This window comes from Diadema antillarum, unplaced genomic scaffold (assembly GCF_040938485.1).
Source record: "Diadema antillarum isolate AM-2024a unplaced genomic scaffold, OU_Dant_1.0 seq00000137_RagTag, whole genome shotgun sequence".
Classification (NCBI taxonomy): domain Eukaryota; kingdom Metazoa; phylum Echinodermata; class Echinoidea; order Diadematoida; family Diadematidae; genus Diadema; species Diadema antillarum.
The window spans coordinates 289,930-316,900 of record NW_027271214.1 but is presented as its reverse complement, the minus strand read 5'-3'; the positions used below and the strand labels follow the sequence as shown (position 1 = coordinate 316,900).

General features: G+C 39.9%; 1 protein-coding gene across 1 annotated transcript in view; it reads left to right on the top strand.

Moving 5' to 3' along the window:
- The window catches only part of LOC139727637 (tubby-related protein 4-like), a 114,367-nt gene that overhangs the window by 67,977 nt on the left and 19,419 nt on the right, over window positions 1–26,971 (top strand). The window contains exons 4-6 of the mRNA XM_071638618.1: window positions 21,137–21,298; window positions 25,561–25,735; window positions 26,250–26,381. Of these exons, the coding sequence (XP_071494719.1) occupies window positions 21,137–21,298; window positions 25,561–25,735; window positions 26,250–26,381 (469 nt within the window). The remainder of the gene's footprint in view (window positions 1–21,136; window positions 21,299–25,560; window positions 25,736–26,249; window positions 26,382–26,971) is intronic.

Genomic DNA, 26,971 nt, shown 5'->3' with positions numbered 1-26,971 from the left:
ATTTTATAATTTCTAGATTTTATTTTTCATATTTATTGATTTCGCAAGATCTAAAACCATCATTTAAAATGTACATGTGGGACTGGGGATGCTGAAATTCACTTAAATGCAAATTACAGTGGGTTCCTTCGAAATTTTTTCCTCAAAGTTTTGCTAATGGGTAAAAGATGAATACATTTAAATACTCCAGAAGTCATGTGACATTTTGTCAATTATAAAAGGGTGAAATGACCTGCGGAATTACTCCGGACAAATGTAACGTTACTAACCGTAACGTTACTAACCATGCTTTTGGGGGTCTAGCTAAAAAATAATTGGTCGAACTGCTCAAAAACTTTGTGTGAACATTTGTCATGATGCAATAATTAAAATTAATGCAACACTTTGTTTGAAGTAACTTGAATTTTTGCACACTTTTTGTTACAAGACATTGATTTTTTTGTCATGTCCTTTTTTCGTAACGTTACTAACCTGCCCTTTAAGCTGCCATAGCAATTCTAATATTTCATGGATTGTATTCATTCTTTTCTGTATCATAAACCTGGGAAGGATGAACATGTTTTTGACATAATTTTGACTTGAAATGAATAAATGGTAATTTAGTAGTAAAAACAAATATCTGAATTTGTTCAAATGTAATGTTACTAACCGCGGAATTGCCCATATGTATACTGAGGACCTGTCCAGTCATTTGGCAGGCGTGTGATGATTTGTGGCTTCAGGAGAACGTAAGGGCCACATGCAAAATCTAATTGATTTTTCCAGATACATTCTGCTTGCTTTTGCCATATCATTGTCAGAAAGGTGTCAGCATATCCTTGTTTGGTTGATGTTGGGAGGGGGGGGGGGGGGAAATTGATGGATTTCTTGAAAAGTGTATGGGGCATCTGTTCTGGTCAGTATAAAGTATTGATTACTGTAAAACATGATATATTCGCGGCATGAAATTTTCGCGAATTGGAGCTGACAGCCTTTTTCGTGGCATGAAAATTTCGCGAAGTGCCAATGGCGTTCAATGCATATAGTGTAAACAAGAACTTTCGCGTGCAATTTAATTTCGCGAATCTTGGCGCTCGCGAAATTCGCGAAATTAAAGTGCACGCGAAAATTCCTTGTTTTACAGTACTTTCTTGAGCTGTTACACTCATACATGTCCGAGGCTTTTGACAGTGCATCATCCAAATTTTGTCTCTGAGTCCCCCATCCTCCCCCCCCCCTCCATCCTCCTCAACATTGCAAAAAAAAAGAAGAAAGAAAGTAAAGAGATGCTTTCCATATATTTGATATCCCAAGCAGTTTCAGTCTCATCCAGAGGGATTTAACACCTGATAGGCTAGATGTCGAGATGGATCTCTTCATTCGTTCCATACATATACAGGAGCTGTAATGGTAGAGCAGTGGGCTAGAGCCAGAGATCACGCAAAAGGTTTCTCATTTCTCGTTTTATGTCATGCATTTTGTGCGTTTCGTGCAGATAAACGAAACCAGAACGTGTGGAAATGCGTCAACAGGTAGCTTGAAATTTCATCAAGTCTTTGATTAGATGGATTAAGTCCACAGGTGTCCTGTCAGTATAGCTAATGCAGTGCATAATTGCCTAGGTGGAGAATTCTAGGAGATTGTGCAATAAAAAAATTGAGAGAAAAAAAAAGGAGAGGAAAAAGTAGAAAGAGAAAATGAAAAACTTCTCAGCTGTCTGAAAGGGAGACTATCCAAAGATTGCACTGAGCCTACGATGTGGAATGAATGGAAGGGGTGATACGCCCTGACAGCTTTCTCATAGGCTAAGTACACACCGGTGTTAGACAGCATATTGACCCTGTAGGGGGTTCTTCCCCACTGGGCACATCAGCTGAGTGCTGCTAACAGATTGAAAATTTGCCCGGAGACCTTCCAGTCTCAATCTCCCTTTCCATCGCTTTGCATTCACTCACTTGCTGAGCTATACTCTTTTAAGATTTTGTTAATTGCCTACCATCATGCATTCCACAAAGAAACCAGAACAAGTCGGTAATTAAGAGTTTGATCCATTCAATTGAAAAAAAGACTTATGTAGATGATATTCTCCCCTTCTGTCCTCTCACAAGCCACTTAACACGTGTTTGCTTCGATTGGATAGATTGGGCTATAGCAAAGATTGTCAAGACAAGCAAAAGATGGCAGTACTATCTTAACCCCAATCCTGAGTAACAAGCTTAGAACTGTATCAGTTATGAAAGTATCACTTCTGCCTTCATGCCTTCAGCCTGATGGCAATCAAATGTACTTTAAATGTAATAGAAAAGTATTATATATCAGGAATATGTTACATATGGAATATAATAAATATCCCATCTTTCATGGAACACATACATTGTACCCATAAATCAATCCCACTCTCAACTGAAACTCATCCTCACAAACAACTGTAAACCAAAAGTAGGCATTACGAGCGGGCATGTGAGTATTTTGATGGGCGGTTGCCGTCTGTTTTTTCTTTGAATAAAAGCTGAACATCAGCCGACCGACCATGTGACCACACAGATGAATTCCCATGACCACATGATGATCGAGTGTGAATGAATGTATGTGAGAAGAGTTCTTGAAATAAACATGGTCCCTCATTTGTCTGTTTCAGATACTTTTGCCTGTTGATTTTGCACAGGGAAGACAACAACTTTTTTAATCGGTAAAGCGCAGTAACATGAGACATGTTTCGAGGTGTTTCTAGACTTCATTTCCACTTTATAAGGTGTTCTGCTCTGACTACTACATTTGTAGTTTGAAGTCCAACCTATCTACGACTATAATCTCACAGAAGATGTTTGTTTTTTTCTGCTGTTGGTATACTTGTGAAAACAATAATGTCGATGAATGTACGCCAGTCCCTTACCTGCACAAAATGTAGATACAAGTAATTAATGACTATTACAAGAAGGAAGATAGCTTTTTGCCTCTCTTTGCGGAGATGCCTGGGGGCAAAAGCCTTGCAAGATATTAACACACCCACACAGTGATAAACACAAAACAATATTTTGTGTTGTTTGAAAGTCTGCATGGGGATGTAAATCTTCTTTCTCTTATGTTTATGCTTTTCCAACCAACTTCTTCCCCGTCTCCTCCTTCCTTTCTGCTTCATCTTTCTCCTCCCACACCAACTTCCAAACCTTTTACCCGATTCTCACTCTATTCTTCCTATCAGCTGTCCCCTGTCTCCTATTCTCCCTTCTCCGTTTAGTACAATCTCAACTTCCAGCTCACCACTACCCGTTGACTGTCGTTATTTGCCTTCCTTACACTCTCCATTTGTCGCTTCCCTCCTCCACTCTCCTCTCTCTAGGTTCTTCTTTCGCCAACCAACATACTGTACGAGCTGAAATTTTCGCGGTGGTTTTATTTTCGCGAATTTCGCGAATCGCCTTTGAACCGTGAAAATAACAACACGCAAAAATACCAACACGCGAATAACTAAGTTCAGTTAGACCCTCGCAACCGCGAAATTTACAACACGCGAAAATGTCCTCCAAGTAGCAATTCGCAAAAATATCTGTACGCGAAAATTTCAGCTCGTACGGTAGTCCTTTCAAGAACTTCGTAGATGGTGGCGCTGCAAGTATACTCTCTCCCAAGCAATATCTTAAATGTTCACCTTTGAGATGTATAGATGATAATTGTTTTATGCAAAATCCCATTTCTACTGAAACCGAATTGTGGATCCTCAAAATTCAAACCTGATGTGGATGTGTCAGATACTGTAAAAGTGGATATTTTTACATTCGTGAGTGATAAGTTCATGCCCGAGTGGATAAGATGAATTTCATGTGATTTCATTTTGATTCCGCAGAATGAAAATAGGAATAGTACTAGTATTCCATATATCTGTAGCCAGCCAAAAAAATTACATGCTTTATTTTCGCACCACGTTCCTGTCATGCTAAATGCATGAAAAATTTCCACACCGCAAAAATATACTCTTTTACTGTATTCATTTGGAATTGGTTAAGAATGTTTGTAGCAGGGTAATAGACAGCTTTTGGTGTACATGTTGGAATGCAAAGGGAGAGGTGAGGATCATGTGACAAGTAGCTGACATGCTTGAGTAAAGGTCAAAGGTCATTAAAGTTTAGTTGCATGGTCATCATCTGATGTCAGTATCTAGTTATACACCTATAAAGATATGGATCCTCCTAGCCATTCAGTTTGACCACAGGCTGGTGTGATATTGAAATACTGATACCTTCCAGTTTGTTGCTCAAGAGTCAGGTTGTCCCTTTTTTTCTCTCTTTTCCTCTCTTTTTAATGAAAAGACAATATTAATACCTCCTGCAGAAACAAAAAAAAAGGAGAAAAAGAGACAAGCGAGAGAATAGAGATAAAGTTTTTATCCTTTTCAAGCAGGATAAAGAATATGCGAAGCAATTTGAGCTGCCTTCAAGGCAGTTGTTTCTGAACTAGGTCTGTCTATTTTGGCCTGAATATTGCCCCAGTTTGAAAGTATGACAATTCAGATGTTTCCTATCATTACAGGAAGAAAACAAGATTCTCTGCAGTGTTTTCTTCTCTTTTTTTATATTCTATGCGGTTGTTGTTTTTTTTATGTTGATCTCATTATACTGGACATACAAAAGTGATTTAGATAGAGCTTAGTGCTGGAGAGATGATGTAAGTTTTTTGTTTGTCTTTTGCATGTGTGTCTGTTTTCTTTGAAGTCAGAGGATCATGAGAAGATCCATTGTCAGTAATTGGTAATAATTTCCCTATGTTGTTCTACTCAGCTCCATGACCTGAAAAACTTCTAGATTATCCTGATGGAAACTATCATCCACCCATCCATTTATAAATATTTCAGCTGCAAAAGCACAGCAAATTATGGAAACAGATTCAAAAGAAAACAACCATGTCTGTTCAGAAGCCTTAATTCTGGTCGAGTTCATCCTTCTCTTTCTGGGTTCTCTTTCACGTTGTGTTCGAGAATCTAGGATATGCTCGTGATCTCTTAAGTCATACAATATAGGCTGTGCTGATCAACTTCATGCGATTGCATGATACATGCCGTAGGGTTCATTGCCAAGATCTTCACCTACAGTAGATGTGTCTGGGGGGCTATTTTTGAAACGTTAATTTAGATGTTAAATTTGTAAATGTCAGCGATGACGCATCCTGTATTCTCTGTCCGCACGTTGCCAGGATTTTAAGCCAGCAGTAGACAAAGGAAATGAAGACACATATATATTCAGGCTTTCTCTCCCCCTCTCTGGCTATGTCTGTTTGTCTGTCTGAATCTGTCTGTCTGTCTGTCTGAATCTGTCTGTCTGTCTGTCTCTCTTGTTTTTGCCTCAAGCCATACAAGTTCTCTCATTTGCAGTCAGTGCAAAAGAGTAAACAATTATCCAGAAAACTTCTTGCTACAGATAGAAATGCTCATTGGCATTGCTTATTCCTCTCAAACCAAAGTTGCTGGGTGTATAAATGAATGAAATCTAAACTGATGGCATGATTTTGAACATGGCAAAGCAGCAACCAGAGAGAGAGAGAGTGAGAGAAATTCTGAATGGGGGGATGTGTGCATTTACACCGGAAAAGGAGGAATATTGCATCCTCCCAAATAGCATGTCCCATTTAGGTGCCATGTGAAGATTGATTGCTTGTTTTTGTAGCCGAGGTTATGGAATTTAATATGAAATAGTCATAGAGAAAACACTTACTGGTCTGATATGTATGTGTTTAATAGGAAGACAGCAGATGATGAAGTGATTCCTAATGGAATTTGACTGTTCGTTGTACAATATCAGATAATCATATTTCATCTCTCTCTTGCCGCGCTTATCAATTTTCCCATGTTTGAAAGGTGTTTGAATACCCACTATTAAAATGCATTTGCAAATGCCTTTCAGATTGCGTTTCTCGAGTTGTTGCTTTCATCAACTAACTTTAAAACATGATTATATATTTGCAGCATGAACTTTTTTGTGAATTGGAGCCAATGACCTTTCTCGCGCCGTGAAATTTTCGCAAATTGCCACTCGCATCCAATACATAATATGTAGGCAAGAACTTTTGCGAGCAATTTAATTTTGTTAATGTTGGCGCTCTCAAATTCATGAAATTGAAGTGCACATGAACATTCCTTGTTTTACAGTATGTTAAATGTTGATTGGGAGGCCCTGTCACTGCGCAACTCCATTGTGCATTTTGACTGAAGGAGCAGAGATGTGTAATTGGCAGTGGTTTGCGTGGGCAGGTCTGGAGCTATAAACGTTTCAAAATGACTTTGTTTTCATCAACTCTACAGAAACGTGTCTGCGATCACACTTGTTTCAGCATTTCAAGAGCTCATTTCTAACCCCATAATCAGAACAGCTTGAGTTTATCAATTGCCCAAAACTCCCTGAAATGTGTTCGGAACCCTAATTCTGTGTCAGAAGTGAGTTGACAAATGCATCCTATGTCAACAGTGAATTGCAATTTTTTTCAGCTCTTCAATCCAAGAGACTCATTATGTGTACAATGTACATATGGCTTCCACTGTGGTATGACAGGAAGGATGGGAGGCTGAGAATAAAAAGTAGAGTGATGGGGAAAAAATAGGATGCATGCAATACTCCACCATGCCTTCATTAGGGGGAGAAAAATCAATTGAACTGTGGCCAAAGGGTATACCAAGTCGTCTCCATACCACTGGACCGTACCATTCTTTTCCAGCATGATGATCTAGGGAGGGAAAAAAAATGAGGGGATGTACAGTATATGACACACATCTTCACACATATTTTGCAGCTTGCCATCCCCCCCCCCCCCCCAATGTGCTGGTTGGAATATATATGTGTTTTCCATGCCATTTCTTTGGGCAGTGGTTTTTGGGCAATCTCTTTAGATTGATACAGTGCCCGCAAGTCTTTAACAAGTATTGATTCTGGGTGGCTTCCCCTTCTTCCACCTCTTTCTTGTCTCACCCCAATATCATGAGTACAGTTCACTTTGAGCAGAAACCTTCTGCAGCAGTTGACAATAATAGTACCAATGTCTTTTACTGTGCCACTTTTTGAAAATCAGGCAAGCAGAAATGTATGCAGTGAATACTGTAAAACCAGAAGTTTTTTGCTCTCATTTTGATTTCGCAAATCTCACGAGAGCCAAGATTCGTAAAATTAAAATGCACATGAAAGTTCTTGTCTACATTATTATATAGCACAGTGAATGCTAGTGGCCATTCACTAAAATTTCATGCCCATAATAAAGGCTGCCAGCTCTAAAAATTCACCAAAAAAAATTCATTCTGCAAAAAATTTCTTGCTTTCCAGTACATCTTGTGCTATCTATAACCTTCACACCATTCATATCCAGGATGTATCACATATTTGTTTTGTGTGAGCTTGATTTTGTTAACTTCTTTCTCTGGACTAAACATGCATGAAAATGATAGAGTGAACATAACATCTGCACCAGAAGGCATCAAAGAGAAAGGGAGGTCTGGAGAATAGTTTCAGCTCTGAATGTTTCCATTGAGCGCATCAAGTTTGAGACGGAGTTTGACAAGGACAAGGACCTTGTGTCTAATGACTACCCATTAAAAAGGTTTTAGTGTTGTGTGTACTTGATGGGCTTGCAAGTACGTGCATGAAGAGGCTTACTTAGAATAGCAGCCTACACTGTATCGTGTATCACATTGAAACTGCTTTGTCCGAGGACTTGGGGATCAGTGTTCTATTGATTGTTGGGTGACCTTGACCTTAAGTGTAGGTAACTCACAGATGTATGGCTGCAAAAACCCACCTGGATATGCTTAAACATTGGAGATAATGACCATCTCATCCCCCTTGCCCATATAATCCTCATTCCCTCCGCAACGTTAGCGCCGCCGCGGCAATCGAAAGCCGTCATACAATTGCGCAGCCCCACGTTTGATTGACGTCAGCCCGACGCTGTCTGCGGATCGCCTGGGTGCACGATCATGCCGCGGCATACTAATGCTATGGACGGGCTTTTGCCTGGGCAAACAAGCACGACCAGTGGAGACTTGTATCAAGAAGCAGCCGTCTGTTTCCCTGCAAAACTGGGCTGAGTGGATGCTGTTTGTACCCACGATGTCTGTGTTGATACTTGTTACTGGTATCAAAAGTTTTGATAAAGAAAGTGCTTTGTGTTGTTTGATAAGTTTGCAAAGGGGGAACTTCTTTCGTGAGGCTCATCATGTTGTGGACTCGAGGCAAATTTCTGTGATCTTTAAGATCAGATGGGGGAATAAAATGTACAAAATGATAACAGCATACGGGGAAATATTGTGCTTAAAAAGCCCACGTAGATGAGTGGGTTCAGCGCATCGGGCTACAATTTTGAAATATATAGCAATCCCTGCGTTTAAAGTCAACCAAACATCGACTAAAAACATTTAATCCAATTATCTTTATGTCATTGAGTCCTATGCTTATTTGTGAATGCTTTTCTGCATCCCTCATTAAAGAACAATAAGTATGTTTAGTTTAGCCTTTTGTAGGTATGATTTGTCCCACTGTTTACTCTCTACCAGTGAACCCTGGTATTAGTGTTGCTAATGTTGTGGCTAGTCTTGCCCCAAGGCTCAGCTATCTGTTTACATGACCGCAAGCAACCCAGGGCTTTGGGAGTTGAGCTGTCGTCACACCCCAGTTGTGTATGCGGCTGCACTTGACATACGTGCTGTGAATGCTGATTGTGTGCAACGTGCGTGGCGTCCGAGGTCAGACACATTTAAATGTATATTGCGACAATAACCAGCTGGATGTAGTCGTGTAGCAAGTCTGTCACACATCATATTTTTTATGCTGCTCTAAAAGTATTGCAACAGAATACACAAACTTCTTGAATGTAAGGAGACTAAATGTGTAATGCCGATACCAGAGGATGGTACCAAAGGTTGGCAGTTGAGCATTCGCTGCCCCCTTGCCTTTATACAAGAAAACAAACAAAAGAACATAGAATATAAAATAGGGAGTCAGAAAAAAGAATAAGCAGACACAAAATATACAATGTAATATGTCAACTAAAGGAATGCGTAATATGATAGATGAAAAAGAAATTCAAAGGGGATAATGTAGATTTTCCGTGCAAATGTCACTCCAACATTTTGCTGAGAGGAAAAAGGCCTACACATCAATGACAGCACTGAAAAAAAAGATCCCTTTACCTTTCGCAGGGATTTCTCATGAAGATAGTAAATGACATAATCGGTATTTTCACATGTCACTTCTTTCTCAGAAAATCACTACAAAGAAGTATACAAATGTTGTTGGTTAGCGTCAAATTCAAGCATGAAAGCTCATAGGTTGTAAAAATTATAAGAACTGGAAACTTCAGTAGATATGAACATGGTACATTTATTCACCACAAGATATCGCATACTGTAAAGCAGGATATTTTCACAGTGCTAAATTTTCTCGAATTGGAGCGGACAGTCTTTTTGGCAGCATGAAATTTTCGCAAATTTTCACTGGTATTCAATGCATGTAGTGTAGACAAAAACTTGTGTGTGCATTTTAATTTTGCAAATCTTGGTTCTTGCCAAATTTGTGAAATCAAAATGCATGCTAACATTCCTTGTTTTACAGTAATCATCTTTTCCTCCCCAAGTATATAATTGTTTTTCTGGTATCTGCGTACATGTACATGATATTCATTGATGATTATTCTACTCATATAATACATTGTTGTTCCTACACTTTGTAGTGTTTTTAATATACTGTCATCTTTTTGATTTGAGGAATCTGCAGGTATTGAACCAATAGATGTAGATTGGGTCACATATTTAGTGTTTTTCATGTGCTATTTTCAGACACATATTAAGAAGTGATCATAGTATGAATTGTTTTTCTGTGTGGGAGATGACCCAATTTTGCCATTCTCATGATTTTAAGTGACACTATATAAAGTCAATTGTTCTTTAGGCGTAACTGCCCTGTAGTGTTGGCAGCAAATATGGATTGAGGTTGGATCTAAAGCTCTGAGATTTTGATCACTGGTTTGAGGAAATAGAATGCCCAGGAGAAGTGTCTGAAAACTTATGAAAATTATTATTTTTTTTAAATCCATAGCATGTAAGAAACCTACCTCACCATTGCCGTCAACGTTCTCTGTGTAAAGACCTATTTTTACGACTGATCTACTTCAACACATCTACCCTGTAGGTATGCCATTGTCGTCGTCAGCGTGTCAATTATATATGTTGAGATGAGGCCTTAATGCTGATGAAAATCAGAAACACACGCACACACACACTCACATGAAAGTTTTAGAGGATCTATGTTCAGGGCGGTGCTTAGATATGAAAAATAAGCAAAGGTCGAGAGCCTGTATCCCTTTAGAAGGGGCCCAGGAAGAAGAAGGTGCAGGGAAGGAGATACAACAAGCTATCACTGTGCCATAATTTAACCTTTTGTGTGCTTTGCGGGCCGAATGGCATTGAAAAGCCTGTAGCCTTGTACACACAGTCCAAACTTCCTGGCACTTGACAGGTTAATCAGATCTTCTATATGCTGGACTGTGTTGCAATGTCATGCTTGTATCCATATGTGAAGTTGATTGTACATGTGTTAGTGTGTGTGTATCACCCTATATTGCCTCTTGAAGAATAGTTCAGAATAACAATGAGAGATTTCCTTTCCTTTTCAAGTAAATGAATGCTTTTCCTTCCGTATTGGATTTAAGAAGGAAAGAACTTGTGGTTGTCTTTTCAAACTATCTTCTGTGTGTACACACCAGAGTGTCCTTTTTTTTTCTCCCTTCTTTTTTTTTGCAAGAAACTGCCCGAGCCTCATTGTAAGTTCGACATATTACTGCAGCATCTTTGTTTACACTCTGATCAGGTTTGATTGATGAAATGATATAAAAGTAAATGTGACTGAATTGATCCATGAGCTTTCATCTTGAAGCTGTGGGAGCCAACTCGAGGACTGTGAAAATTATTGTCGACTTTCATCGTGCATTCAATGTTTGCCTGCGAGGGTAAGGAGATATTAGGCATCAAACAAGCTGCGCTCTGTTATGCTGCATATTTCATACAGAATTACATTTGTCCTGTGTTTTCGTATGTCACCAGTGGTTGGTAGTACATGTGTGTGTATGTGGTGTATTCTGTCTCGAATATTGACCGAGGGATTGGATTCGGGGGGGGGGGGGGGGGGGGGGGCGCAAATAGAACAGGCAGCTCGTCATGTTGCATGACATGTTTGGAAAGGTAGTAGTCTATTCTTGTTTGAGGGGTAATTACATTGTAGTAAAGACAAGCTGCTTCTATGTTAGCAGTGTTGTTGACACAATAAGGTAGATGGACATTTATGAAACCTAAGAAGTGATTAAAATATGTGTGACAGCTCTAAAGATGCACGTACACCATTTATATGAAAGCAATACAATCGAGAAGAAATACGGTAGCTACAGCACTGACAGGACAATAAGACTGTCTCAACCAGTCCGGCAATCTTCTGCATTGAACTTGTCACACTCCAAGCACCAGGACTTTACTTGCCCAAGGGGACAAGTGGATTTCAAGAAAAAAAAAAAGTGAAGTGGAGCCTTGCGAGGCATATTATTACAAACACAATGCATTTGATGTGTCTTATAACAGCAGAATATTGTCTGTGGCACCACATATGTATATTTTACATACGGCTTATTACCCCATGAGGGCTTTTTCTGTCTCTTCATGCGTGAAAGACAAACAGTCTGCCCTGTCCTTCCCCTGCCATACCTCTCCCACCCCCCCAACCCCAACCCCAATGTATCTATGAGTACGGGCATCGAGAGCTAGGGGCAGTGGAGGGTGGCAATATAGATGTGACAGAAATTGAATGAATTTGATAAGAGGGCCGGGTAGTTCGAGAGAGAAGTGGCATGTTTGGTAGAGAGCCTGCTGGCTTCTGCATTCCCCGGCGCTCCCTACAGGCCCGTGCTAGGAAAGCCGTGTTGATTCAGCCAGAGCGTGGCATTTTGCCCAGAAGAACAGAAGGGATTGCGGTTTCGTAATGAAAAGGTAGTGATATTTTTTCATTCAGTCGCATCCGAAAATAAAGGCAGGAAAAATCTAACGCAAAGAAATGACACATAAAAAAGTGTTTCAGTAGGATATCATAAAGGGAACCCAAAGACACAGCAGCGAACTGAACTATGACTGATAATTTTTTGGCTTGTGGAACGTAGACTGATGTAAATGGGATGCCATTGTTATCGTCTCCATGTGGTATCTGCACATCACGCTCAGATAGTGAGGTACATGTAAATGTCATGCTGTCATCTGGTTTATCATGCTCGATGCAGTGGTTCCTGCTTAAAGCAGTAGTAAATGGAAGAAAGGCCCCCAGCTTATAAAGGCAGGTTTGTTTTTGTTGTCGTTGTTGTCAGTTTTTTGTTTTTTGTTTGTTTGGTTGTTTTGTTTTGTGGGGTTTTTTTTTGCAAGTGGCCCAAAACTAACTCTCATAGAGCCTTTGACATTGAGTATACAAGATGTACCATGGTGCAATCATACCATCAAGGCCAAAAGAACAATGATGAAGCTTGACAGTATGATTATTATCATATTATTAATATAACAATATACTGTCATATTTGCTGACATATTGAGGGATATTGACAACATAAAAAAAAAAATGCTCTGCACCACATATAGATGATGACTTATGGGGGGAGGGGAATATACAAAATCCAACAAGTTTGAAATGCAATTAAAGTTTTTGAGTCCCTCGATATTGTCTTGGTGTCTTAAGCCTTCCAGATAATAGCATTTTAAACATGGAGATTTAAACTTTCTGTATATATTCAGTCATGGCAACAAATATGTCATCTGTAATATTTTGGGGGTTAGAGTATTTTGAGTGTAATGTAATCATGTACCTACAAAAGCTGCATTTTCATTCATGGTCATTTCAGCAGCGTCACTGGAAAGCCTACAGCATGTAAAACGCATATTATGTTCCACATACACACAGAATGTACCCAGTGTTTATCGTGCTTTGCTTCAATTAGTCACATTTTTGTACATAAGACCTCTGAAATGATTGTCCTTACAGCCATAAGCATTGTGTAGAATAAATGTATTCTTCTCAACTTTGTGGGAAAAAATAGATTGTTATTTCATTTTGTCTCATCCTGCTATTAGTCTCAAAAACTGACAATTCTCACTCACTAGAAGATACTAGAATATTCTAACTGTGGCAGAAGATTCCAGAATTTTCTACCCTTTGAAGAACATCCCAGAATGTTCTACCCATGGAAGAATACCACATAAAGTTCAACCTATAATAGAACATTCCAGAATGTTCTACCATGGGGAATAATACAAGTCAACAGGTAATAGATAGAGGGCTAGTCTATTGATATAACCATACACTGTTGTGAAAGAAGACAGTGAGATATTTCTCTGTGCTTTCTTCCTATCTTCTTTCCCAGTCTCAAATGTTCTTGTACATGATCATAGTGGAGACCACAAAGCAAAACAAAATTACTGCCAGTATCAATGATTTCCTGTATAATAGGTAGAATTGTTACTGTGTCAGCATGTACAGTTTAAACAAGAGGCAAACATAAACTGATACACAAGTGCAATTTGAATTTGATCTGTGCATTATGGACGAGTGATATTGGAGATGAGTACATCCGATACTGAACATGATGCCTCCTGCTCAAAACAGATTGACTTTTGTATGCTGTGCAGGCTTAAGTTTGTTTTGAAACCAGCTGAATGTCTCAGTTTTCTTGTAAAATTATATGACATACATGTAGCTCTTGGAGCAGAGACACTAATATTCCCCTATTCCCAGATCAAAGCAGTCTTCATCTCATTGTATTCTTCAAGAATTTAAAGACAAAGTAGTGATGCTGAACCTTTTGCTTGGTAAAAAAATAGAAAGTCCTTTCAAATTAAGAGGTTGTTTGTGACGTTCTTTATTTCAAAGAAGAAATAAAAAGAGGCGTCACATATTCCTGTGTTTCATTTGGACAGTGCTTCCAGTTAATTGTGTCAAGTTAAAATTGGGTTAAGACTCTGTTTGAGCCAGCACAGACAGGCATTGACGTCAAGCACTACAAAGTTTTGAGTTTTCCATTCAGTGCTGCTGCCATTGGCACCCCATGTCTGCAAACCCATGTTTTGTCCTCACTGCATGACATTCAGTGTACGTGTGGAAGCTCTGCTGCAGGGGGCCTTCAAATAAAGTATTAATTTTGTTTTTGTGCAGTGTCAGACCGAGACAGGACAGGGAGATTCAATGTGATGAAAGTGCACACCGCATGTGTGGTTTACAGGAGCGCGTAATATAGGAATGAATGGAGCCATTGCCCCATGGCGCTGTAAACCCCATTGAAATTCATTGCAACAAGAGGGGGGATATCGTCGATGGCGTGAGCGAAATGTGATGCCTCAATTTACCCATGTGCGGGTGACGTCTGCATTATGTGGCCTGGCATTGATTCAACTCATGTAGTATCTCGAGTCACATGCTCTCTCTCTCTCTCAAAAAAAAAAAAAAAATAAGAGTAGGAAGCAAGACAAAGAGAAATGACCTGGGGACAGCAAAATAAAAGGTTAATCTGTCCCATCATGGCCATGCATCAGTGGTAAGGGTTTGAAAAGTTGCAAGAATAGCACTGATGCTCTGACATGTAGGTTCACATTGAAGCTCCTTCCCCCTCCCCCTCCCCCCTTTATCATCTTATGGTTGTGGATTGATTGTTGGGAAAAGACAAACATGCTGTATATTCCTTTTATAGCAATATGCATTCGTATCCACCCAAGTTCTTGTAGTGACATCATCAGGGTTGTTAAATGTTTTCTGTCATAGGATGCCGTAAAAACAATGAAAATCTGTGATGGAAAAAAGGAAAAGAAACAGCAGCGTGGACTGCATGCATGACAAGAAAAGTTGAGATGTTTCTCAATATGAAATTTTCAAAGAAGTACCAGAAATATCTGTGTATTTCATATGCTCCCAAGTGTCCACGGTTTAGATTACAAAACTCATCTAAGGTAGATATGGAATGCTTCCACATGGTCATACCACTGGTAACTGCGAGACATCGCTCGCTTTTTGCGGACTTGAGTGTGTATGGCATTTTGATACGATGCCGATGCCAAGGTAAAGGGCCTCCGCTGAGACTCGAGCGTGAAATTGAGGGCATAGTTTGCCCGATGGCCTGTGAAATGCAGTCACTGAAGGTTTCCCTTGAATAGCCGGGGAGGCTGGGAATGGAGACTACTCAGCCCATCCTATGCAACAAACTGTTTGTTTGGGTTTGGGTTTTTTCCCAGGGCAACAGTCAAGAATCCAATTTCTGGATTGTCACGGCTTCTTCTTACATAGTATTAAAAGAAAACCCAATTCAATCACATGTCTCTAAACAAACTGTGCATCCGTGTTCTACAAGTGTCATTATTTTGTCCTGCTTCCTTCCACAGGGAAATGTTTGACGGGTAAGAAAAATACCGAAGGGGGATGTGGGGCTCATGTTTACAGTGAGAGAAGGCGTAAATCACGGGCAAAGATGCCCCCCGAGTAAAAGTTTTAAAAGAATTTCCTGGCATGCAAGGTTTAGAATAGGTGATGAGTTTGTCTTTAAGACAAAGATCCCCTTCAATTTGCACTGTTGTTCAAGTGTTTGAATTGATTATTGAATGGATACCAAAACCCAAATATAAATGTGTATTGAGTGAAAACAGCAAAATTAGTAGACCACATCATTGAAAGTTAGAATCGATTCAAAAGTTAGGAATTCTAAATTTTTGTGCCATCATCAAGAGATAAGAAGACTAATATAGTTCATGGCATCATTTATGAACGGCAATTTAAAGTAGAATGTGAGGAAAATTCCACAAAATTTCATTTTTCACATTCCATCAACTTGTCACTGACATATATGTTAAGGATGATATTATTCCCCCAGCTGCATGAAAGAGATAAGTCTATAGAGCTCTTTCACTTTGCTACAAAAGCGAAAGTATGCCAAATTTGCTTTATATTTTCTTCATGTTGTCCATACATGTCATGAACCGTAGTCATCTTCTCATCAAGCGATGTTGGCTCTGAAAATTCAAAGACTCCTAACTTTTGATGGTCTCTCACAACTCTTCCACAGGTTAGTTTGCAACAACAAAAAAAGAGAGAGGGACAAGAATATTTTGAGATCAAGACTTTACCAACATAGACATTTTTCACCTTAAATGTCGTCGTTGCTGTTAAAAAAAGGAAATTTACAGAGATTTTTGTAAAGATCAGGTGGAAGCGTCTGAGGTCATGACATCATTCTCTCAATGAATTTGAGTACTGTATGTGGCAAATATTTTGTGAGGTTTTTATTTTCATGAATTTCTCGAGTTGGGTGCTATTCGCAAATTTAAAAACACCTGAAAATATGAACTTGGATCTCGACATGAATGTGACATGCACACATTCATTTCCTCTGTTCAGTACTGTATTCCACAGAAGCGAATTGAGCCACTCTTGAAATTGTCGGGAAGTCCCGATTCACGAAAAATTAGACTTGCTATATATATGGCTTATACAGTATATGGTTTTCTTCAATTTCATTGTTTTGTATAAAAATGTGTAACATTAAACTGCAATAACTTTCTTGTTTTTCTTAGGTCAAATTTCGATGAAAACCTTACAGTACTGTTAGTCTGATTTGCCTATAGATACTTAATATGAAAGCCAGCTAAAGTGTGGCGTGAAATTGCACTTTGATATTATTTCATCGCTTTCAATGACTTTGACATCTGCATGGTGGTCTTTAGATTGAGAGTGTAATGGGGGCATTGTTACATGCTTTACATGTACAGAGGGTTCAGTAGGTCAAAGCAAGCTCCAGCCAAGTAGAAAATAATTGAGGGCAATGAACAGTGCATAAAATATGAGGGGGGGGGGGAGGGAATGCTGCAATTCCAACAGGTTTGCCAGAGCATTGTGCATTCATTTGTTGACGTCACCCTAATTGATTTACCACTTTGCTCTCTGAAGTGTTTCTGGGTTTGCGAGACTTTGTACTGCCATTCCTTTTCTTTCTTTCTTTTTATTTAATTTTTTGTAGTTGATTGTGTGTGGGGCTGTTCACGGGGTGGCAGGATTCAATCTGGTAAGATATTTATGCCTCATTGGTCATCTAGGTCTCGCATGCATCTATGGTGTTGATGGATGGACTTGTACCATGGCAGAACATTATACTTCCGCCTCATGACTGGCAAGCAATTTCTCATGTCGAACAGAAAACGTGCCTCATTTGGTGCGACCCCTGGAATACTGCCTGCATTTTGTGGCCACTGTAAGTGGCATATGATTTTAAAATCTTCCATGTCAATGTTCAGTACAGGATAAGTGTAAAAACGATGGTTCATCACTATCACAGATAGCTAGGGATCGTGGTGTGGGGCTTGCGGTGAATGTGTGGCACACAGTATGGTGCAGTATGAGGATTGTACTGGTAGATACGTTCTACTCCCTGCAATTTATTTGCCTTTAGTGCAGACAGACATCTTGTCTTGTGTGAGGGGCTCGGTCGTATGATGGACCAAATATAACAGTGCCTGCCATGGATTTAAGCTGTGCACCATTATTACATAGGCATGGTACTGCACTGCATGGCATCCTCCATATGCTGTATATTACATGTATGTACCGTATAGTACGCACTGGTACCTGATCGATAGTGTTAAAAGACACGTCATGTGCGAATGGGTGATGACAGTAGGAGGCATGGGGTAGGGGGCTACCTTTAAAAACACATGGTCTGTATTAGTGTGTCTTGTGCAAAAGATCTACTGCAGATTTGAACACATACTGTGGTGGAGGGGGGTTGACAATTTTTTTTTTTTTTTTGGGGGGGGGGGGGGCAACCCTCACATTATGATTTATGTGCAGAGGGAACAAAGATCCTGAATCTTCCACTACCATATCCCGACTCCTTCTCTTTTTCCAAGTACTGCAGACAAATCAAATTATATTTGTGGCAGACTGCCTAGAATGCTTGAATATGGCCACAAGGCCATTGCTGAGGAACTTCAGATATAGCGGACTCCAATACACGTTCGCTGCAGTTGGAACAGTGCAATGATCTATTGGTATGCTGTTTGAGGAGGGCAGACATAGTAGCAGTAGTAGTGTTTTGAATTGTCGGGAGTGATCCAAAAATGTCAAGCCCCAGTGTTGAGGCTCATGAAAAGATGCAGTGTCATCATATGGGATGCTTGTGTATGTTATCTTTGGCACAATACTGTAAAAGTGGTTTCTTTCGCGGTGGTTTTATTTTCGCGTTTTTCGCGCTTTGGGGTTGAACCGCGAATTTAACAAAAATGTTTTGAACTTGTCGCTTGTTACAACGCTATCATTACCGACCGCGAATTTAAACACACGCGAAAAATCGGCACCGATGCAAACTGCGAAAGTTTCTGTACGCGAAAGAAACCACTTTTACAGTAGATCGCATTCCACCCTTCTGTGAGGAAAACATAGGTCTCTACATGCAGTTATTCTGTTGATTGTTTTACAGTATTGTTTTTACAGTACTTATATCAGTATCTTTTTCTCAGAATGATTAGCATTTATATTCTATTTCTTGCCATATCACCTCACTGTAGGAGCTGTAGGCATATTTCCCTAATGGCTATGTCTCTTCTTCTCACATAAGTTGCATCTGAAATGATACTGTAAAAACAGCATTTTGCAGTGTGAAAAGTTCATGCGAATCATACAACGTGAAACTTGCGCAAAAATGGAAGCCTTCGTGTTATTTTTTTATGTATGTAAAAGCTATGACATATCTTGATTCCACAGAATTTTAACTTGCAAAATTCACCTTATAGTGGTAAAACCTACAAAAATTCCACTTATACAGTATTTTTTCCTGACTTGTTTTCCCATTCATTACAGAGATTCTCGAATATCTGAACCAGGCCAGCCTTCCCACTCTATGAAAATCCACGCTACGTGGTCTGAGGTCATATTTTTGAATTTAATTCAAATATTAGAATAATTCAAATTATTCAGTTAGAATAATTTGAAAAAAATTGATTATATCTGAACCAGGCCAGCTTCCCACTCCATGGAATTCCCATGCTACCAGATCTTTAAGTCATCTTTCTGAATTCATTTCTCTGCCTCTGGTTTGTAGTGATACTGTATCTATTTCATTGTGGTATTCCCAGGCCTGTCATCATTAAGTATTCATAGGTACAGCATACATCCCATCCCCTAGTGGTATAATGCTGGCTATTGAGCGTGCTTTTAGGGACTACGTCAAATGTCCTAATGTATCAAATTTTCAATTATGTGGACTCCTCGTGCCAAGCTTGAACACTTGATTTATTTGAGGGGCATGCAGATTGCACATTAGTTCTTCAAACACACAATGGAATATGAATGCTTGATGATGAAAGAAACAAGCAGGCTGATAGTTTGTATTGTGTCAGGTGGTATCCTGGTAGTGCAGGGAGAGTAATGAATCAGAGGTGTATATGAAGTCTGTAGAAATTAATCCATCATGATCCAGCCATCAATCGATCAATCTATCTATCTATCTATCTATCTATCTATCTAACCTTCACTCTAACAAAGCAGTTTCTGCCCATTTGTCCAATGTTTTCATCCTCTATCTCTTTCTCTCTGCTGTATGTAATCTCTCTCACAGTCTTTTAATTTCTCTCTCCTTTCTCCCTCTTCCCACTCTTCTTTCTACCATTTACCTCTCTCCATTTCACTTTCTTTCCATCAAAGCAGTTTCCTGTCCAGCTGTCAGATATGTTTTCTTCCTTTTCCACTTAATGTAACCTTTTGCTCACGTTCTCTGCTACATATCTCTGTCTTTCCTCTCCCCTGCTTTCCTCTCTCCATCTCGATCTAACCTTCTGTCTATCAAAGCAGTTTCTGTCTAGCTGTCAGAAATAGATTCCTTCGCTTTCTGCTTTATGTGACTTCTCTCACGTAGACAATGCCATGTCACAGATCTCTCCCTCTTCCTCTCCTCCTCCTCTGTCTTTCGTTCTCGCTCTCCCTCTCCCTGAACTCTCATTCTTCCATCCCCTTACCGATCCAAATCCATCACTTTTTCTGTCGCACACACCACTGCTCACAACTCCTGAGCATCCATCATGAAATTGAAGGCGACCATGTGTGCCCCTTCTGCTGGCTGCCAGCTGATCCATCCCCTGCTCCAGCAGAGTGCATCAGGGGGGAATAGTCTACGGGTGCTTAGCTCGCTTTAACGACCCCCATTTTCCGCGATGTACTTTCCCCCATTTACGGGGCAGCTGAAAACGCAGATGCCGTTTTAAATTGCCCGGTTTGTGCCGCTGGGTTTCTGACGGGACGGCGATCGAGTGAGACTCGACCGAAATCAGATCGCTGTCGCCGACTGCCTCATCCAGTCGAATCTCGGGCATCCTCCGGAGAGTCCCTTCAATTACTGATCATGAATTGGAAACATTAGTAATACCACTCTAGGGTGGAGGATGGGTAGGTCATCGCCCATGTTATTTATCACCATCAAGTGATTAAAATTTGCAGCATGAAGTTTGAAATGGGCATGAGGTGTAATAACTTAAAGTGGCTTTTATCAGTTATGCTCAGATTGCATGGCGGAAGTATAATATATATATATATAGATATAAAAGTGCAATCACTCACATCTTTAAGACTCTTATGTAGTCCTGTAATTTGACACACATTGACACACCTTCATACACACACATCACACCTAATACAGTTTTGATGCATTTGCATTTTGGTATTTCCTCCATGTTTTGTATTTCTGACATTGTTATTGATATCATTTTGTTGCATATCTCCTGTATGGCTATGTATCTATGTTATAAGTCTGTTCTACAAATGTTGTATGTACTGATGTTTTCTGTGTATACATGCCCCCCTCCTCCCAAAAAAAAAAAACAACAACAACAACAAACCAAATTCATGAAATGGACCATAAATTCGAAATGAATGGAAAGTTGATGACTGTGTTGTACAGTAAATGACATTAGAAATAAAGGCACAAAGCCTCTTTGTTAAAATGCAGCCAAATGAAAGCTTTTTAATGGTACTATATAAACAATCCAAAGAGAAAAAAAACCCCACAAACCTGAATTTCTCATTGTACTTTTATCCGTTATTTTAATCCATTTCCCTCTATCTCTATGGTGTTCTTGTAGGTCAGCGACTTCTCCTGGAGCCATGATGGGAGGATGGCACTCATCTGCTACAAGGACGGCTTTGTCCTGGTGGGTTCAGTCACTGGTCAGAGGTACTGGTCATCCCTGCTGGACCTCGATGCCAAGCTGCTATGTGGGGCGTGGGCACCGGACGACAAACAGGTCAGAACTCCCGGTAGAGCTAAGCCTAATATCTGAACTCCCTGCCCTTGTTTGCGCCCTGTGTACCATACCTTTATTTCCAGTGGTGTTTACGTCAGTCTTGGGCAGAGATTAGAGAGCCCCTTTCAGATCGTTAAAAAAACCCTTGTTTTTAAACATCTAAGTTACACTTTTCCATTGTGATCGAGAGAATTAGCACATATGAAAGTAGATGTGAACTTCATTCTTGCAATGACGTTTCTCAAATTATGTTGAGCCAGTTGTGCTCAAAAGGGGCTTTTTGACGTAGTCATTTTAATACTTGAATTGAATGCTTGGAATGCAGTTTGCATGTGTTAGTTGTTGCTATGTCGGGCAAACTTAAGGTATACTTTCAGGTCATCAAGAGAGAACTATTGTCAGAAAGGCATGCATAAAATGTTAACATGTTTAAGTAAACTGATGTGTATTTCAGGAAAAGGTCTGCAGTGACCTGTATCTGCACATGCTCCTACAAGTAGGTATTATGTGAACTGGCTTGTTCAAATCGACCCCGCCTCTCTTTTTGAAATATAGGCCTATATATTTTTTTTCCTCCAAAGGGAGTTAATCCTCAGAGCCCAATGGAAATGAACTTGCCCAGTTGAACATGAATTCCTCAAGAGCTGTCTTCCTGGGGGTGAAAAGGGCACAGTTTATTTTGCTTTTTAATCAAAAAGCCAAGTGTCTTTCAAGGGGAAATAATTCAAGGACGAACCTCTCCTCATCCATCTTGAGATACCACAGATAGAGGGGGAGAGAAAAGAGAAAGAGAGACGAGAGAGGGAGAGAGGGAGAGAGAGATAAGAGACTGAAGAGGGAAAGAAGGAGGGAGGGAGAGAAAAGGGTGGAGCTCTAGGGTCAGTCAGATGTCGTGACATGGCAGCATCCTGCTCTGCTATTGAAATCAAGCCCCTCTGGCAGAGTGAGGGGTACCTGTACCCCCTTCACTTCAAATAGTGTCCCCCTCCTCCTCATCTCTATCCCACCCACCCCACCCCAAGGAGTTTTAGGCTATTCCATATCCTGGTGATGGGCAGGCAGGGATTATTTCCAAGGCAAATGACCCCCGTGACGAGGTGTTGCCCCTTGCTCGCGGTGACGTATGTGCATAGAGGAGTAACATTTTATAGGATACTGAAGTGTCTTAGGCTTGCATGTGATGCGTAATTAAAATCCTGGTTGTTTTTCACATAAGTCAGCAGACCCTTTTAACCCACTCCTTACTGGAACCTGGTATGCCATGTTCCCAAAACGTTGACAGGAGTGTCTGCATTCAAGGCCCAAATTCATGTTTAATTGCGTTATGCTGACTCAAAAACTTACTTTGATCGAAAGATTAGAGTTTCTTTTATCAATATCTGTTCTTCTTTTTGTGTATGAAACCTGCCTGCAGTTTTGCCCAATTTATCTTTTTCCAATGTAGTAGTGTGCTGGTTTTGCTGTAGAACTTGTAGGAAGACGTACACATATGTAGCAATCAAGGTTGTGCTCACTAGAATTTGACTTTCGCTGACCCCATTTTGTAGCCCTTGTACATGTAGTGTATGACAAAAGAGCCCAGCGTACGCTCTATTCATATCTCACATCCGATTGATATTTTGTATTGTTCAACTTCACATGCAGTTGACCTTGAAAAGAGGATACATACGGTACTGCTCGATTGCTTTCGGACAGGCAAATTTAATACCAACCTGTCAGTTCTTTGTCGATGGGGAAAACAAGATCTTGTTCGGGGGCATTTAGGGCTCTCGTAGAATTGCGGGAGGAATGGGTTGAATAATATCAGTCACCTGCCAGCCACAGCTTTACGGCATGTTAGGAAGTCATGCAAGTAACAGTCACTCCTGCATGTTACAAGATATCAGAGTCTATGAAAGATGAATGAGCATTACAATGTCAACCTTGGATGCCTGAAGTCACAGACCAGTATTGCCTTGAGAATGCAACAAACAAAGACTTTAAACCTATCTTTTGCTCAAGCTGTATGGTGAGGGTCACATAATCAGACAGTTAGGTGATACCAGTCTTTCTCATTGATTTTTGACAACGAATGAAGGTCCCCCCATTTGTCTTCACGCTACTCAGGCATTGACCCGTAGTTAGTGTAATTCATACTAAGTGAAATGGGAGATGTTTGCCATTGTCTTGCCAAGGCTGTCAGTTTCTGATAGTAAGATGTAGGAACTATGCTGTGTCTGCCATGGTTTGCCTATTACATCCCATTGTGCAGTATGACAGAAAGAGAAAAAAAAAAATATTCCTGGTGTGGCGAGAGACAAGTTAGTTTTTTTATTTCTTTGCTACCTTTGTGGGTTTGCCATACTTTCTATGTCTCAATGCCATGCCTACCATCATAATTCTGTCTATTCCTCACTAAACTCAATTTATCCATTGCTCATTTCATATTCATCCGGATGTAAGATAGTAGCACTTATGGGATTATGAGAAAGTGTTCAGAAAAGGTCACAAAGTACATATTGTAGTGCTGGTTCTTTTTGTGTTTGGAGTGCTGTGGTGCCTTCTTTTGCACAAGGATTACAAGTACATACCGTATGAACACCTAGTGATGTACAAAGTTTATGCAAAGAAAGGCATGATCGCAAATTCTCTGGAGCTGTATAATGGATAGAAACAGTGGTGATGTCATTACAAATTTGAATTATGTATTTTCATTGTGTTCTTCTATTTTGATTATTCTGGTGTTTTAAAGGGCCCTAGATTTAGCATGAAAACCAACATAATACTTATATTCAGTGGACAAATGCTCTGAAAGTAAAGTGAATCTGTTCTGATCTCACTGCATTATCTCTCCATCTCATGAGGAGTAAATTTGTGGTAAATTAGATTCCTGTGGAACATGTAAGAAATGTTTCATAAATGTGTTTGTGGTTAATCAATCACACACCTTTTCTTGTAGGGATTTTAGCCATCTGAGGACTTTGAATCAGACTTGAAAGTCCATTTTGGAGCAAATATTTAGATGCAATATGTGCCGAAGTGTGTGGGATGGGTCACACTTTTCATTTGTTTGATGTGTTGGTAGCCTCAGGCTTGGTGAGCATGGTACCAGGGAAATGCTTTTAGGCACTTGAAATTTATGCAATACCTGCTGTTTTGAGTTTCTAGACTGAATTTTTAGGCGCTTACTGCTAGCTAGACATGCCAACATTTGCACTTTCCATTCCGAGTCAGAAATTTTCATCATTCTGGAGATATGATACATCATACACATGTATGAGTCAAGACAGACTCACTTTATGACCGGTGACTTGTCATTGTAGATATATGATCATGACATTGCGTGTATATAATTTTAGATTTACTGGTTGTGAAAGCGTATACAGGACAACATCAATTCACTATTGATTCAACTACACTTAACTGTCTAAAGTGTGCTAAGTATTCTACCAAACCAAGCTCAAATCCCAAGCCCACACAGAACAAAGAAACCAAAGTACAGGCAACTCCCATTCTAACGAAGTTTTCGGGACCAGTTTTCTTTTGTAACATCAGAATTTTGTTGTAGCTGAACAATTAAGTATATGAAGATATGGAGATGATAATTTTGTGACCTGATTTTCACATTGTTGTAACAAAAAAACTTGTTTGTTATAATGGGAGTGCACAGTACTTTAGGCTAAGTGAGGGATATGTTGTACACATTGCAGTTGAGCATCTTCGGACTAGCAATCTTTTCAGAGATCACTAAATGCAAAAGTTTTGGTTTCAGGATGGTGGTCCCCTGAAAATTTGTTTAAATCAAACAACTTTTAAGAAGTATCTTTAAATTCAATAATCTTTTTCTATATATAACACACGTGTGTGTATTAGCTGAAAAAAAAAGATAAATGAATAAAGGTGTAGTCATGATAGTTTCTTAGGATTTTTTTGTTGTTGTTGGAATAAAGTTAGTTTGTATGCACAGAAGGTTTTTTGTTTTTGTTTTTGTTTTACTTTTTTTTTGCAAAGATGTAAACCGATAACTTGATGTGACCCTCTTTGATGCTCCTGAATTCTGTACTATTCCATACAATGTTTCTTCTTTTGCTCTCAACTTTTGCACTTAATAAGCAGATAGACTCAAAGTACCTTTAGGCAGGGACTTTGGTTTCAATCTTGATTGCGTACGTGAATCTGAAACTTTATGTGTATGATCATGTGTGTCTGGGTGTGAATGAGAGAAATGCTCTCCAAGGATTAATCCCATCATTCGTTTTCGTCATCAATGCCCTGCTCTGAAGGTCCTCCTGGGTACGTCCAACGGAGAGATCGTCGTGATGGATATCCACGGTGCCCTCGTCACCCAGTGCAATCTGGCGACAGAGCGCCCCCTCAAGGCCCTCCTCTGGTCCTCCGAGAAGTTCCGGATGGTCAACATCGGTGACGCCGAGGGGGAGGACAGGAAGAAAAGAAAAGGTCAGAGGTCACAGAGACATACTTTTTCTTTGTTTTTATCAGCAAATGGGCAAAATCAAAGCATAATATGACAGAGTATAACTGTCTGAGATCATTTTTCTGCTGTTGATTGCTGTTTGCATTACATTCATGAATAAGGAGGCACCCTGCTTCATGGCTGTTGCTGGGGTTGCGTGCATCAGTATCATTATCAGAAATTGTGCCAATCCCACAATGAATTAACAGACCTCATACCTTGATTATCACTGCTTGAGATGTGGCAATTTATCCCAAAACACAATTTCATTGCTTGTAAGAGTTAACACACACACACACATACACACTGAAAAAAGTAATAACATAAAAACACACAAGAACTCGACATTAAAGAAAAATATGAAAATAAGAAGTGCATATTGCTGAACTACTTTTGACAACATATCAAATATGCATGATGTTTTTCTACATTTTAGCCCAAAATGACCTAGGATTATGTCCATCGTGACTGTGCACAACGTGCATATTTTATAATCAGCAGGGAGCGAAAAGCGGAATCGGAACAAGAGGCGGAACCCGGTGATGGCTGTGGACCTCGGGGACGGGGAGATCCAGCTGATGAAGAGCCACGACGACATCACACCGATTACCATCAAGACGGGCATGACAGGTTGGTGGCAGTGCGATCTCTAAGGATTGCAGAAATTTTCTTCTTTTTTTAATCTCTTTTTTTTTTCACATTTTGTTTTGTAAAAGCGGTTCTAGGGCAGTTACCCTCCAGACAATTACCCCAGACCCTTCCCCTGACCCTAACCCTAATCCTGAACCGAATCCTAGCTCAAGCTCTAACCCTAAACCTAACCCTAACCCTAATCTTTACTCTAACCTTATCATTAACCAGTATTTAGCCGGGGAAGAGGGGGGGGGGGGGGGATTGCCTGATACGATGTATCTCTTTTTTCACAGTATGTGTTGTAAAAGCTGTTATTTCTGCATACAGATATTTTTGAGAATGAGGAGGTCACAGACATTTTTGGGAGGAGTTGTTTTTACGATTTTGACACTGAGGTTATCGTAAGTGCACCAATGCCTGTCTGTCCACTCCGCCACTTTAATGCAACAAAGATTACTGCACTCTCTTGTGCTTGAGGTTTGCTGAAAAGGAAGGATGCGTGTGATGTTTTACATATTGGCATGCGCTTATCTGGCCAGCCATGGGCGCGGTTTTGCCCCCAGCTCGGAAGGCGGCAAATACCACGT